The sequence below is a fragment of the Acartia tonsa genome, chromosome 1, assembly GCF_053477335.1.
Source record: "Acartia tonsa isolate MP-2025a chromosome 1, ASM5347733v1, whole genome shotgun sequence".
Lineage (NCBI taxonomy): Eukaryota > Metazoa > Arthropoda > Copepoda > Calanoida > Acartiidae > Acartia > Acartia tonsa.
This window is the reverse complement of record NC_137260.1, coordinates 4,711,933-4,729,176: the sequence shown is the minus strand read 5'-3', so window position 1 is coordinate 4,729,176 and position 17,244 is coordinate 4,711,933. Positions and strand designations below refer to the sequence as shown.

Genomic DNA, 17,244 nt, shown 5'->3' with positions numbered 1-17,244 from the left:
AATTTCATGCCAATTTTCCTATAAATCCACAAAAAGCCATAGAAAAACATTTTGACGAGCTTCATTAGCATAAACAAGTTTACGCAGGGTTGTTAAGGGATTAGACAATGCAAGATAAATTCATATACATCCTCATTGATAATAAAAGATTTGCCTTCTTTATATTAAATTTGTATTATAGATTATTGGTTAAAACATTCGGAAAATAAGAAGCTAGTAAAAGTTGCTGACTCAGATTATGACGTCAAAAACAATTAACCAATGAGAGGCCAGTATACACTGTAATTGACCAATGGTAAAATTTTTATTGGCATCTAATTGGTTAATTGCTTTTTTGACGTCATAATCTGAGTCAGCCACTTTTACTAGCTTTGAAAAATAATAGCTGGGAACGAACCAATCAGAGTTAAACAAAAATACCCAAAGTTTTTTGAGCAACTAAAAAATGATTTAGTGATAAAACTTTAGGCACCAGTATATTCAACAGTCCAATGTCCCCTCTATCCCAGAGTTTACGGGTTATCATCGATTAGAAGTAGCACAGCTACTTTATAACTTCAGGAATGTCCGAAATTTAAAATGATAGCTCTGTTCGTTAAACGAAGCATGTTAGAATCGACTATTAGATTTCAAATTGGTGCTATAAGGTACAACTCTATTACAAGAAGCTTGATTTTTCAATAATGGTTCCTAGAACGACAAGGTACAATGTTATTGACGAAGCGTTTTTAAAGTCAAGTCTAAAAAGGTCCTAGGACAAACGCAGGAGTCCTAAACATCGAAGGGGACACTTAACCTAACCTAACCTATTTTAGACCATCTTTTAGGTTTAGAATGCCTAACCCATGCAGGGGACTTATTTGTACATTCATATCTTAACCTAACCTAATCTATAGAGAAATACTTAATCAAATTAATATGTTAACACTCCTGCGTTTCTGTATTTAAGTAATTTTGCAACAAACTTACATACAACTTTATTTAGACTTATAAATTTTATAAAGTTCGGATACTCTACAAATGTGAATATTCGTTTGTCCTACTTTCTAAGTTTACAGCTTTGCTTTTATGGATGTTGTCATCCTTGTTTATAAAAATAATCGCCGCGAACATAAGCTTTTGTTGATAATAAAGTGAGTTCTTTTTGTAAATTTGCCAGCTTTTGTTCCGTTACAATAGTCAGTATATCCCAATAATACAACTAATAAATTAACTTACATTTTAAAGGTTAACTTGCGGCTTCGACCCAAGAGCTCTCCGGGGAAATTTGAGATGGGGGGAGGGGTTGTTCTCCCCTGCCTATTGTACATCTGTATTTAAAAAGAAAGAAAAAATTTGAAACAATCCATGGACCTATAAGAAGATGTCATAAAACGGAAAACTCAATCGGTTCAGCAATTATCGAAATTTTAAGCTGCAGGCAAAAAATCCTGTCTACATTTAAGGTCAATGACTTTATTTAATTTTTCAGAGAAAAAATACAGTTTTTTTGGAAAATTTGTTAGTTTTGCAAAAACTCCATATTTAAGATAATAACCCACAAAATATTTTTAAAAAATCAAAACAAATTTATTATCTTTATTGTTTCCCAATATGGGCGATACATTTAATTTTACAATATTATAATACAAACAATAATAACATTACAGGATTTTTATAATTATAATAATTAGATTTAATAATAATAATAATAAAGTAAAACTTTTTAATTTTAATTATTTACATAAGAAAATAGTTGTTTTACTTTTATTTTTATCACAATTTTTTTAATATTTTTTTTTTCTTCTGAATGGATATGTTTAGATTTTGAAGCTCTTTAAAGTGCCTTTAAAAATGACGTCATACTGGCCTATCATTGGTCAATTAAAATGTATACTGGCGGGCTATTGGTAATTTAGTCTGTGTATCAACCTTTTATTAGTCATTTGTATTGTATGGCGTCATTTTTTAAAGACACAATAAAAGGCTTCTTTGATTTTTACAAGGTTGTATGTATAGGCTTTTTAAAACAGTACTAAAGCTACTCAATAGTTTAAACAGTCTGTCTGTTTTAACATTTTAGGAAAAAGATTTTTTGAATTAGAGACATTTTTATGCTACATTGGGATTTTTACACCGTTGTATGATTTTTATTCAGAAAAAAAAATAAATTGTTTTTAAGATTACATTGCACTGCGGTAGATATGATTAAATTAAACTAGAAAAAAAAGTATTTTTAGATTTAAAAACACAAAAAATATACAGATTTTGGATTTAGTGCAGGTTACGGTAAAATATTCCTGGTAACGATTATCTTAAAAAATCTTTGAATAATCGTTACCAGCAACATTTTACCGTGAACTGCACTAGATCTCAGATTTTAACAACAAGCATGTATAAATAATGGTAAAATAATGCATAATTATATAATAATATGTAGCAAAATTATGTTCTTGGTATTTTTAAATTCGGTAACTTTAAGTACCTACATTATATATTTTACATAGTAATATCAAATTGTACTTTTTATATCATAAAAAAATAATATTCTATAAATAAATTGTTGATTTAAAATAAATTTTCTTTTCCTTTTGGGAAAATCTTTTAAAATTTTTGAAATAACTGAATATAAATAAAATTTGTTGATTTTATATTTTTATTTAACAGATATGTTTTGGTCGTTGGGCAATTGTCCTAAATCAATCAAAAAAATAACAAAGATTTGAAAATTCTATTAGAAAATAATCTCTTTATAGTACCAATAAAAAAATGACGTCATACTGGCCTACCATTGGTCAATTAAAATGTATATCAATGGCCTATCATTGGTCATTTGTATTGTATGACGTCATTTTTCACAGGCACATGTTAAGATCTTCATTAGAAAAAAATAAGACATTAGATTTAAAATGCTTAATAATAAGTTTTTTTTCTATCTGTTAAAATGATCAAATTCTCTGATAAAATCTAAGATATGATTAAAATTCAAAAAAGGTTCTAAAACTTCGCCACAATCAAGGATTCTGTTTAGCCTGCAGAACCGCCAGGTATTGCTTGTGCAGACGTTGTTTGCAGAAATCAAAGAATTCCAGCTCTCTGGTGAAGTTCTGTCTGACTATCTCCTTGGTTGCCTCCTCCACCTTTGGTTTGTAGATGTTCCTGTTGATCTTGGAGAATATGTGCACCTCTCCTGAAAATTACAAGATTAAATTAGTCAAATTAGGAAAAATTGGGGTAAAATTGTCGTCAATTAGGTTGCTACCATGGACATCATTTATTGGTCAGTTCGTTCATCCTGTAGGAGGGGAGGGATACCTAGTACCAAATATATTCTAACATAACCTAAAGTAATATCCAAACAACCCCCCCCCTTTTTTTTAATTTAAAAGTAATTTGAGTGTATGGATAAAATTAATTAATCTATTATATCCATCAATCTATCCATATATTACTCTATTAATCTATCCATCTATTAATCTATCTATTTATTTATCTATCCATCTATCAATCTATTAGTCTATCTATCTATCAATCTATTAATCTATTAATCTATCCATCTTATAATTTATCCATTTATTAAACTATCCATCTATTTATCTATCCATATATTAATCTATCCATCTATTTATCTATATATATATTGATCTATCCATTTATAAATCTATCCATCTTTGAATCTATCCATCTTTAAATCTATCCATCTATTGTCCTATCCATATATTAATCTATCCATTTATTATTCTATCCATCTATTAATATACTAATATATCCATATATAAATCTATTACTCTATCAATCTATTTATCTCTCCATCTATTAATCAATCCATTTTTTAATCTATCAATCTATTAATATATTTATCTGTATATCTATCAATTTACCCATCTATTTATCAAACTATCTATGTTTATCTATTTTAAACTTTCAATCTATATATCTAAGCATACTAAGACCTATCTATTGATACTTATACATCTAATCATAGGACAATCTATCTTTCTATCTTCATATCTAATTAAAGAATAAGAAGGAAAAATACAATCATAAATGGACCAGAAACAAATCAAAACTAGCAAGGATAAAAACTTCTATAATTAGCGAAGCACAAAATAATCATATATTTTCAAACATAAAAGTAAATGTTGATATTATATACTGGATGCTCTTTAGACAGGGGATTTAAACTGAGTCAAAAAGCAATTGAGAAAATTACATTTCCCTACATCGCGTCGAGGACGGACGGACAGACAAAGCGAATTATAGAGTAGCTAGCTATGCTACTAAAAATACAATTAGATAAAGATTAGAATTTAAAAAAAAAAATTCTGCTACAGAAATGGATATAGAATACATGAATATATGATGACAATTTCGTAAAATTAGGTTTCTAATGTGGAACTCATTTTTTGGTCAGTTTGCTTATCCAGTAGGAGGGGAGGAGATTGGGTAAATGGGGTGAGTATCATTTCATAGAGAATTTAAAAATCTAATGCAACATCCAAGTAATAATATATCCATATTGGTATAGAACTAAATTAGGGCAATTACATAACGGGTATTTACCCTCCATAAATAAAGTTATGCTAAGAAGCTTAAAAATAAGTAGCTTGAGAATTTGTGAAAGTAGGCAGGGAACTAAAGGGATTTAACAATGGTCGATAAATTCATCTACATCCTTAATGATGATTAAAAAAATATCCATTCCGTAAATTATAATTAGTGGTTGAAACATTGGGACAATCAACTTAATGTACAAACCGATCAAAATTCAATAAAAGTCCAAAATTGTATTGTCAAAGCACAAAAGTGAAATCAGGATATAGTAAATTTATAGGCCGGTTCCTTGAATAAACAAGTAACATCAAAAGTACATGCTTTAGATTGGAAAAATTGTACTGTGATCAATAATATAAATATTTAAAGAACCCGCCATAATGATAAAGGAACAAAGACTGAATTGAACAAAAATATTTTGTCTTTTTAAATAGTTAATGAAGTGAGAATTATTTTAAATTTACACCATATTTTATGAAAATAATTTAGGGCAATCCTTATATGAAAGAAACAGGATATATTTCTGTTTGTCTGTGTGTAGCGAAGGATCTCGCTAACAGCTGAACAAAATGATTATGTTTGAAAATGTGCATACACAAAGTACAAATCTTATATCATAGATTTAAATTTAAAAACTACAAATAAATTAATAAAATGTAGAATATACGTGGAGAAAAATAGTCGCAAATTTAGATTGCTGTTTATTGTGTCATTTATTGGTCAGTGCGTTTATCCAATAGGAGGGTATGACATGGGTTACAGTAGGGAATGGGGTGGGGGGTTTGTTATGTTAGCCCGCTAGCTATAAGTTTTTATTTATTAGAGTAAATGATAATCTGGTGTAAACTGTATGTTGACTTTTTATTTTAAAAATAAGAGGGATATTAATGCTCAATTGGTACTTTGTGTGAAATCACTCCTTTATCCTTATACTAAAGTAACAGGATGTCTGTTTGTCTGCGTGTTTGTCTGCGTGTTTGTCTGTGTGTTTGTCTGTGTGTTTATACCGAAGGATCTTGCTAACCGCTGAACCGATCGGGTTCTCCTTAACAGGGTAGCTTCTCATAGGTCCCGGGAAGGTTTATAACTATTTGGGGGGAGGGTACCACCATCCTCCCAAGAGAAATTGCCCCTAGAAAAAAATTCCCCTTCCAAAAAAAAAATTGTTTTACTTTTTCTTTTAAAATCTAAAATAATAAACTGGGTTATAATTTATAAAATTCGGCTCTCCTCTCCTCAAGTGCCCCTAGAGGCCTCTAGGGGCTAGTTATATACATATTGCATTATATATTTAAATAAACCATGATTGTATATAAATCAAATCAGTTTTGATCAGTTCACGCTTTTTGCTCCGCTTTTTATACTCGCGGATTTTCTAGATGGTGTTTCAACATTCGCGCCAGAAAAAAAAGTCTGCAGTAGTCCGAGAAGGATTTAGAATAATTTTGACAAAATATATTATTGAATAAGAATTAGTAAATTTTTGCAGGGAGAGGGAGGGGACATTGGGCTGTTTATTACGTTAGTCCCCAAAGTGTTATATTTACGGTTTCCTATTCGTTGGCTAAACAACTTTTGGACTTTTAACGAATATTGATTGGTTGGTTCATCACATTGAATGTCCAAACGTTTTAACCAGTAATTGTAATCTACAGAAGGGGTAATTTTGTGTATATCGTTGAGGATGTACATCAATTTACAATAAAATTATTTGTAAAACTGAAGGGACACCCTTTCACTTTTGCCTATCTGTTCTATTTCTACTTGCTTCAAAAGTACCCTCTTGAATTCAAATTTGTAATTTTTTTATAAGCCTTACACCTAGCCTCTAGAGACCTCGCCCCTAGAGGTTTTGGAACTTCCTATAGACTTAAACCTTATAAAAAACTTCAATAAAAAACTTCCTCTTTTAAGAAGTTGGCCAAGCGGTAAAAAAAAATTCGAAATAAATAATAAAAATACCTACTTGTATACAGTATTAAGATTCCACTAAAACGATTGTTTCCTGATTTGAAAAGCTGTATAAAGGTAAAGCTGTTTTAAAGTTACCAAAATGCCGGGGGCGCAGCCGCATTTAACATAAATGCAAATACAGTATCTGTAATCTTAAAATTAAAACAGAAAAAAGGACAAAAAATTAAAACAAAGGAAAGTGCATATAAACAAGGATGACAGGATCCATAAAAGCGAAGCTCTAAATCTAGAAGGAAGGACAAACGAACAATAAATCTTGAAGATCGTCAGAACTTAATAAGAAAAAAAATAATTTGTAAGTCTAATCAAAATTGTACATAAATCATACTTAACTGATATAGGAATCATAATGCAAAGTTTGAAAATGATTGGACATTTATATTATGTCTAAATTAAGAAAAATAGCTTAAGACGGACGGACCGACCCTAATTATAGAAAAGCTGTGCTTTTAAAAATATCATGTTTAGATAACCAAAAAAGCAAAAGTACATTTAGATTTTAGACACCCACTGAATATAACATAGACGTTCTTTAAATATTAAATATTTTTTTAGAGAAAAAAAGTATATAAAATTATAAAAAATATATAAATACTTTTTTTCAAACAATAGTTACTTAGTTCAGAAATAATATTATGATTTTTTTTCAATTTATATCATAACAGCGGCGGTGCCACTAGAACTTAGGGCCTTTTAGTCGAAGAAGAAAGGAGATGGTAGAACAATAGTCTAAAACCATCCTAAATAGCCTAAATTATCTAAAGACCGTTGTGAACTTTCCCTAAAACGGGAAGCTTAATTCAAAAAAAAATATATTTTGCATTGTTATTTCATAATTAAAACTTCATTAAATATCTTTTATAAAAATGTTTAACGCTATTACATTTAAATGTTTATTTACTGTGTTTGAGAGAGGTTAAAATTATCAAAATTATGTCCACCCGAAAAAAAATGGCAAGAAGGGCAAAAAGTGTTAATGTGATTTCTCGCTCTGCGAATCATGGACCTATGCATATACTAAAAATCATATAGCTTGGGGATTTAAATTTTGAAAAAGTCCTTTATCATTTATATAAATCAATATATTATCACTTGTGGATGTTGCACCAGATTTTCATGTACTCTGATAAAGTAATGATCACAGCTTGTTAAAATAACGATACACCCCATCAAATGACTTCACCTAATCCCCTCCCCTCCTACTGGATTAAAAAACTGACCAATAAATGAGGTCCATTTTCCCCTATCAATATATCCAGGTATGTCCTATATTCATTATTTATATCCTATTATATAAAGTAGTCTGTCCCGAAGAATCTCGCTAACCGCTGAACCGATATTGTTCTCCTTTACAGTGAAGCTTCTTATGTGTCCTGGGAAGGTTTTAAACTATTTTGGGGAGGGTGTCTTCACCCCCTACCCCCAAAAAAATATTTTTTTTTGACTCTTTTAAATTTCAAATTTAAAATGGGATGAGGTCGACTTTTCCCCCTCCTACATTAAGTGCCCCTAGAGGCTTCTAGGGGCGTAGCCGCTAGTGGAAAATGAAATAATAATGTGTTACTCTTGATATGATATTTATGTATTTTATCCAATGATCTAATGGAATAAGAAAGTGAAAATTATAGGTGAAAAAGTTTGGATACTGCTAGATTTTACAACCTAAGGTGGATTTAATAAAAGTTTTAAAGCCAACAAATGAACGAACTTGTTAATTAAACTTTATTTCGCTGTAACGAATCCAGGTTATTTTTAATCTCTGTTGAAGTAGTGAAATCCTACTTTTTATTTGAATTCCATAGCCTGGTGTAAAAAGGTTCTAAGCACATTAACGCATGGTATATATAAGACATAAGTCATATAAGGCAGGGATCTAAAGGGATAAGACAATAGCTGATAGATTGATGTACATTCCCGATGAGGATACACCAAATTACACCTTCTGTAGATTATAATTAGTGGTTGAAACGTTTGTACTCTAAACTGACCAATCAAAATTCAAGAAAAGTCTTCAAAGTTGTTAAGCCAACAAATAAGAGAACGTTATAAAACTATAAACAGCTCAATGTCCCCTCTCTCCCTGCATAAGTCATATATTAAATTATATTACTTTAAATTTTGGCGGATAAAAACCGAGCTTTTCAAGTAAAGAAAATCGTTTTGTTTGTTTTAAAGGTGTTCATTTCAACTAATCAAAATTTCAGTCCGTCTGTAAAGGATAGGCCTTACGTTAATTTAGGCATGTTAGAACTGTCCTATCAATTTATAACATGGCATGATAATTCCTATTACAGTTTCTCTTCAAAGAGAAATCGCCTCTAGAAAAAAATGACCCTACATCACACACCTTCAATTTTCCCCCCAGAGGCCTCTAGAGGCCTATCCTCCAGTATCTTTATATAAAAGTAACAAGATGTCAGTAAGTCTGTGTGTCTGTTTGCATCGAAAGATCTCGCTAACTGCTGGAGCGATATGGTTCAACTTTACATTGTGGCTTTTCATAGGTCCCGGAAAACCTATTTTGATCGGCCATTTTCTATATCCGGTTGGATACCGGATATTAAAACTATTCGAAAATTGAATATCCGGCTGATTTATAATGCCGGATATCCGGTATTTGCCGGCTATCGAGTATTGGCCATATATCCGGCCGGATACCGGATAATCGGCATTAGAAATCAGCCGGATATCCGGTATCCGGCCCAACCCTATTCAATACCTTATTGATGAAAGAATTGCAGATATCATTGGAAACAATCAAAATCATGAAATGACATTTTCAGAAAAAAAAGATATTACTGAATATAGGATATAATGGATATAATGCCACGGTAAAAAAGTCGTCAATTTAGCGTGCTAACATGGACCTAATTTATTGATAAGTTCGTTCATCCAGGAGAAAGGGAAGTGGAATGGGTAACGGGTTTGGATCGGGGTTAGCCAGCTGAGAGGTTAGTTTATTAGAGCACATGGAAATCTGGTGCAACATCCAAGTATTAATATATCGATTGATATTACTGTAAAATAACATTTTGCTTATTTAAATTAATGTCAATATCCAAATAAAATGTCATTACTTAAAAATTAAATAATAAAAGGAAAACGTGGCAAAAATCATTAAATTATTATCATTTTAATTTTATATAGTTCACCAGTATCAACTTTATAGTATATATTCAATCTACATATACTCTAATGCCCTTACTACAGTTTAATGTTCTTTTTTAAAACAAAAAAAGTGTCTTTTTCTTAGTTTTATTTAAACTTGAGCAAAATTTGAATATGGGCTTGCTTAATTAAGGTTGTTAAAATAATACTATTAAAAAAATATGTAAAATTTTTGTGTTTTCAAATTAATTTATATATTGAAATAGGTGTGATTTAAAAGCTCTAAATTAGCGAATGAATCTGATATTGAAATTTTATTTTATGCTTTTTATTGGTCATGTTTAAGGCTAATTTTCTTTTTTTTAAGCGTTTTACAGTGAGCAACTTAACCTGACACTTCATTATAGGGTCAACTTAATGGTATCATTAGTTTAACAATAGAGATTATAACATAGAGTTATAAACATCTTATTATAGGGTAAACTTAATAGTATCAATAGTCTAACAATAGAGATTATAATATAGAGTTATAAACATCTTGTTATAGGGTCAACTTAATGGTATTATTAGTCTAACAATAGAGATTATAACATAGAGTTATAAACATCTTATTATAGGGTCAACTTAATAATATCATTAGTCTAACAATAGATATTATAAAATAGAGTTATAAACATCTTATTATAGGGTCAACTTAATAATATCATTAGTCTAACAATAGAGATTATAATATAGAGTTATAAACATCTTATTATAGGGTCTACTTAATAGTATCATTAGTCTAACAATAGAGATTATAACATAGAGTTATGAACATCTTATTATAGGGTCAACTTAATGGTATCATTAGTCTAACAATAGAGATTATAATATAGAATTATAAACATCTTATTATAGGGTCAACTTAATGGTATCATTAGTCTAACAATAGAGATTATAAAATAGAGTTGTAAACATGTTATTATAATGTCCAAATAATGTTAAAATGATTTGATATTAGAGTTATTTCTAGATCTATCACTACTCTAGAGAATTTCAATTCTTATTAGTTTGACATTCTTAATGAAACAACGCATTAATCTTCCAACTTTTAATTTAACATTCTTATTCTTATGTTTCATATAATTCAATAAGTTTTAGAACAATAGTTTTTGGGCATAAGAAAAGTAAAAAACAAGGATGACAACATTCATAAAAGCGGAGCTCTGAAACGGTAGGACAAATAAACATTAACACTTGTATATTGTCAAAACTGAATAATCAGAATATATAAATGTATAAAAGTCGAACGAAACAAAATTGTAAGTAAATCTGCTGAAAACTGCTTAAATACAGGAAATTGTTTAAGGACATAATTACATTTTTAGGACTTGATTGTAGAGATGCTTCGCTTATAACAATGTACTTTGTTGTCCTAGGAATCAGTATTCCAAAAATCAGACCAATCGGATAATTTTATCACATAAAAATTTAATGTTAAAAAGTTAAAAAACAACATGTTTAAAATGCACGTACGGACTTTTTATTAACGATTATAGAGTTGCTATAAAGATTATAGAGAGCTATCCGTTACGTACGGACGTACGGACAGACCCTAATTAAAGAAAATTATTGCTTTTAATAATAAAATTGTTATTATTTTGAAAATTTTCCTATACAATTTAAATGTAGTACGCCTTACTTTTGTCAAAGGAAAATAATGTATTTCTTTTAATATGTTCTAATTTTTATTATCAAGATTATAAAAGCAAAAAAATCTTTCAAATATTTTCCAAAAAGTAGTACGTTAATCTTTTTATTGAAGGTTTTTTTAAACAAGGATGACAACATTCAGAAAAGCGAACATTTAACATTAACAATTGTAGAGTGTCAGAACTAAATTAGTATAGCACAATATTAATTGTATTCAACTTTGTTGCAAAATTGCTTAAATACAGGACTATGTATGGACACAATTTTGGAACTTGATAAAAGAGATGCTTCGCTTATAATATTGTACCATATCCTAAGAATCAGTATTCCAAAAATCAGATATAAAAGATAATTATAACATGGAACGAATATAGAGGTGCTTACCTATCCTACCTAACTATTATAAAAATTACCATGCATAGTTTGCCATTGATAAAGACGAAGGACAGGCCGACCTTAATTATAGAGAAGCTTCAATGTAAAAATAATTTAATTTACATGATGTTCTATTGTCGTTGATATTATTAATGGTTTAATTGATTTCAGAAATGTGTCCTACTTTCCAATACAAAAGATTCAGGAATCTACGGGATAAGACAATAGCCAATAAATTGATGATAATACACAAAACCATACCTTCTATAGATTACAAAAAGAGGTTGAAAAATTTAAACTTAATGAACAATCTAATCAAAATTCATGAAAGTCACTAAATTGTTAATAAATTGTTAAGACAACGATTAAAAAAAACGTTATTATAAAACTTTGGAGACTTCTGTAATAATTAGCCCAATGAACCCTCCCTCCCTGCTAAAGATTACGAGGGAAAGAGATTTGGATTAGTAAAAAGTTTGGGATCATGGAAAAAAACGAAATAGTATGTTTTTTAGTAATTTCACAGTAGCTTTTACTATAAAAAAATACTAGGTTGAATTCATAATAATAGATCAATTGTTTTATTCACCTTTCTATGGACAATTAATATTAATCCATGGAAGTTTTTTTCAGGATTTATAACCGGATCCATTTCAATGGAAGAGAAGTGGCACTCTTTCTTTTAAAAATAGACGATAAATGTAAACCCCCAATTACTATCAACAGATTTACCCCTTCTGAAGATTAAAAATATTTTTGAAATAGTTAGACAACCCTATCAAGATTTAATAAAAGACCTTACAGTTTTTATGCTAACGAATGAGATATCGTGCTTATAAACTTTGGTTATCAGTTTATTTTCCATTCAATGTCAACCTCAAACTTTAATTGAAGTAATTTATTGTAATGTCTACATTTGTTTTGTTTTTTTGTATGTACATTTCTTAGCAACATCAACAAAAAAATTAAAAAACAAGGATGACAACATCCATAAAAGCGAAGCACTGAAACGGTAGGACAAACGGACATTAACACTTGTATAGTGTCAGAACTGAATAATCAGAATATAAATGTATAAGAGTCGATGCAAAATTGTAAGTAAATTTGTTGAAAAACTGCTTGATACAGAATGATGTTTATGGACATACTTACATTTTTAGGACTGAATTATAGAGTTGCTTCGCTTATAATATTGTACTTTGTTGTCCCAGGAATCAGTATACAAAAAATCAGATCAATCGGATAATTAGATCATATAAAAATTTGTTGTTAAAAAAGTAAAAAAATCAACATGTTTAAAATGGACGTACGGACATTTTGGTAATGATTATAGAGTTGCTACGCTTTCTAAATCGTATCTAACTACTGCAGGAATCACCATGCAAAGTTTGAAATCGATAGGACAATTCTAACATGCCTAAATTAACGAAAAAAGCTATCCGTGACGGACGGACGGACGGAGTGACGGACGGACGGACGTACGGACGGACGGACCGACCCTAATTATAGAAAAGCTTCGCTTTTAAAAACAGAAGAATTTGATCAAGTCAGAAATGCAAAGTAATGTAATATTGTAAATTAAGCACATGGCTAGAAAAAATGCGCGTTAAAACTGACTTCCAATACATTTTTAATTCTTGGGTATGAAATAGAGTTTTAGACATAGTTGTGGCAGTTTTATGTCTTCGCGAGATGTTTAAGAGGGTAAGGTTTTTCGTATGCTAGTGTTTTACTTTGATTCGGTTAGGTTATATTAGAAACAGGTTTAGGGAATACGCAGTGGTTGGTCATATAGAAAAAAACTTCAACATCCCTTTTATAATATCTTAAAAAGTATAACATCCCTTTTTTAATCCTGATATATAAAGTAATAAGCTTTTTTTGTCTGTAGCAAAGGATCTCGCTAACCACTGAACCGATATGGTCCAACTTTACAGTGAAGCTACTGATAGGTCTCCGGATGATTTTAGGCTATTTTTCTGCCCTACCATATTCTTTCAAATATAGAGCCCCTAGATGTTAGGATTGCAGTTGCTAGTATTTTGAAAAGTAAGGGGAATTTGTATGCATGCTGAGAACTTTAAGGAAATCACCAAATACCTGCTGTCGTTTTCTGACGTGATACCCTAAGAATCCTTTTTCCCGAAGAAGATAAATGATTACGGAGATAACAACCTTCACAGGTTGAGGGATAATGGATTTAGAATACACGTGGATATTATGACAATGGACATTTAGCTTGCTAACAGGGAACTCGTTCATTGGTCAGTTCATTCATCCAGTAGGAGGAGGGGAAGGGGATGAGGTAAAGAAAGCGAAAGGTTGGTTCGTAAAGTTGAGTATCCAAACATTTCAACCACTAATTGTAATCTGCAGAAATGGTATGATTTGGGATGTACAACAATTTATCGGTCATTGTCTTATCCCTTTAGATCCCAGGAAGACACAGTAAATAACATGAAAGAGGAAAAATATAATTGAACAAAAATGTTTTTTTTTCTTTTTCTTTTTCATTACAGACCAAATTACTGTACCAGATGGGTTTCTACATTACAGCTAGTTTAAAGATTAAAGTAGAAAAATAAAGGGGACACGAGCTATATGTAACTTTACCCTATGCCGCCATTTAATTGGGTCTTTGAATATCCGCCAATAGCGTAGAAAATATAAAAACAGCCAAGTCGCTTTAAAAAAGCAGTAAGCAATTTGCTAACAAACGAAAAAGGTCCCCACCACATGGGCCAGGTAGTTGTCTGGATTATGGATCTATACTTTTACATTTATTGTTTAAAGTTCAAACCATTAAGTTGTGGCTTATTTAAAAGTGTCAAATGATTTCCATTTCACTTTAAAAGGATATTGAAGTCCAAGGGTTGGGGTAAAGAGTGTTTACCCCCCTTAAACTTTAAAACGCCCCATTTTTTCCCCATTAAAACATAAAAAATACAAGGATGACAACATCCATAAGTAGCTTCGCTACAAAAACTATAAATAGACAACTGGAAATGATCTAAAGAGTATGTAATAAAAAACTGCAATAACAAAAATCACGAAACCTTTTAAAATGTATATTGTATAATGTTTTTTTGAAGCATTAAGCTAATAAGAAAAAACGTTAAAATCTAAAATTCGATTTAGCACCCCCAAAAAAAGTAAGTATTTAAAAAACTTGGTCAAAATATGAAGAATGTTGACTTAATTAATCACTAAAAAATCCAACCGTTTATCTTGAACAGGAGTTGAGAAAATCACAAAAACTTGAAAAACTAGGAATCGATCTAGCACCCTAACCAATAAAGGTATCTTAATAAAAATAGGTGGAATTATGTATAAAGTAAACTTGTTCAATCCCTGAAAATTTCAACTGTCTATCTTGTATAGGGATTGAAAAAATCATGAAAACTTAAAAATCTAGGAATCGATCTAGCACCCCAACCAATAAAGGCATCTAAATAAAACTTAATCGAAATATGTAAAATCTAAATTTATTCAATCCCTGAAAATTCCAGCCATTTATCTTGAACAGGAATCGAGAAAATTACAAAAACGTAAAAATCTAGGAATCGATCTAGCACCCCAATTAACAGACAGACGGACAAAACAATGTATAGATTAGATGGGCATATGTCATATGAATCTTCACTAAAAATTTCAGCTGTCTATCTTGAATAGGAGCCGAGAAAATCACGTTTCCCCCATAGCGCTACGGACGGACTGACTGACTGACTGACGGACGGACGGACCCCCTTCGGTTACCCCCTTCAAACCTTTAAAAACCCCCTCTCAAAATAAAAAGCTTGGACGTCACTGCCTACCCCTCCCCCCCATCTCCTTTAAATACGATGTAAATTTAGTAATTTGAGCATGCAAAGTTTTATTTTGAAACTTACAATAATCTTATAAACGTTGTTAAAAAAAGCATTTTTAGTTGTTTTTTTGATGAAACTGTGTATTACAGCAATTGATTAGGAAAAATACTTGAAGGAAAATGTTTTGTTTTGTATCTTTAATTTGTATAATAATTATATTTACTTATGGACCAGAACATTTAATAAATATGAATCAAAATTTTCCTTTGTTTATATATTAACTTTTTATCTGTCAATATAAATGTTTGTTTTTATTCCCTTAAAGTTCTAAAAAAGTAACTTTTATAATTATCTTTCTATATGAATGTATCTATCCATCTATCTGTTTTTTTATTATCCATCTATATGGCGGCATATCTATCTATTTTATTATCCACTAAGGCAGCCCATATTCGTTTATCTATCTATCTACTTTTTTTAATTATCTATATGTACATATCTATATATCCATTTTCTACTTTTCAAATACATCAATTTTATTCTATATATCTGTATATTTTATTATTGTTTATCTATCACGTGTTCTAATGGGTACTTACTCCAATAAGTATCCAAGGCTCCTTTGAAGAATCTGGGTACATAATGCTCCAAAACAGTGAGGGTCTTATTGAGCTCCTCAAGTACACCAACCACGGCGTAGTGACGTTCCACGTTCTCCTTCGCCTTTCTCATGGCCACCTCGGTGTTAAAGCCCCTAAAATATAGAAATATATTATATATTATAAATATTCGGTGGTTTTCCTGAAAAACACTAGTCGAGCATTAACTCCCCCCCCCCTTCCCTATTTTTTTTTAAATCAAGTTGTTTTTCGTGTGTTTATGTTCTCGTTTAGCTCAGGTTAGGTTAGGTTAAATGGGATACAGGGTAGCGCCGCAGGGCTAATGAGAACTGCAGTGGGACTTAATCCCGGTCCCCATCTTTATTTTTAAATTAATTTCAAAAATAAGTTAGGGAGTCTTTGCTCGCTGGGCACTTTAAGGAAAATCACCAAACATTCTTTTTAAATACCTTTCATAAGGTTCTTGGTGAAAATGTCTGATTTCAAATTGAAAGGTTTTGTGAATAATAAGTAAATAGAATTTACTTTTTAAAATAAAGAAAAATTTTCAAATCAATAGGTATTTATTTATGACACGTATCTTAACGTTTTGAAGACAGAATGACGGACAAATAGACGCACAGACACGGTCCCAAGAAAGCGTGGATAATTTCACATTTTTACGCCCTAATTGAAAAGTAAATCTCTTTTGAAATTCGTCCTTTTAACAATAGAAATACAGTTAGAGTGGTAAAATTAGAGCAGAAAAACAGCCTTAAACCATACGAAAATTTAAATTCAACCACCTAGACCTATGTGGAGCTTCCCTAAAATGAAGAACTTAATCGGTTAAGTACTTCATTTTATACTGTCTTTGCATTTTGAATCTTTTAGGGTACCTGTAAAAACTAAACATCCCATTGAAGTTTTGTTCCATATAATTATTACTCTAAGAAATCTCTATTTTCCGTTCCCAGGAACATTGCTCAATGAACAAGTTTGCCTATGTTTAAATTTCCATATTATGTTATAAATCAAATATATAAAGGGTGAGGGGGGGGGAGTTATAACTGGTTCTAATTGTTAAATAGGACTATGTTAGATATTCTTAAATGGGGGGGAACTTTTAACCCCCCTCCCCCCCCCCCATCCTA

At 30.5% G+C, this 17,244-nt stretch overlaps 1 protein-coding gene across 2 annotated transcripts in view; it reads right to left on the bottom strand.

Annotated features, from left to right (window-relative positions):
• Nucleotides 1–1,564: 1,564 nt before the first annotated feature.
• Nucleotides 1,565–17,244, bottom strand: part of LOC145334157 (uronyl 2-sulfotransferase homolog pip-like) — a 102,236-nt gene continuing 86,556 nt past the window's right edge. For both annotated transcript variants that reach the window (XM_080179539.1, XM_080179606.1), the window contains exons 11-12: nt 16,091–16,245; nt 1,565–3,169 (exon numbers count right to left, since the gene is read on the bottom strand). In XM_080179539.1, the coding sequence (XP_080035665.1) occupies nt 2,994–3,169; nt 16,091–16,245 (331 nt within the window). In that variant the 3' untranslated portion in view covers nt 1,565–2,993. The remainder of the gene's footprint in view (nt 3,170–16,090; nt 16,246–17,244) is intronic.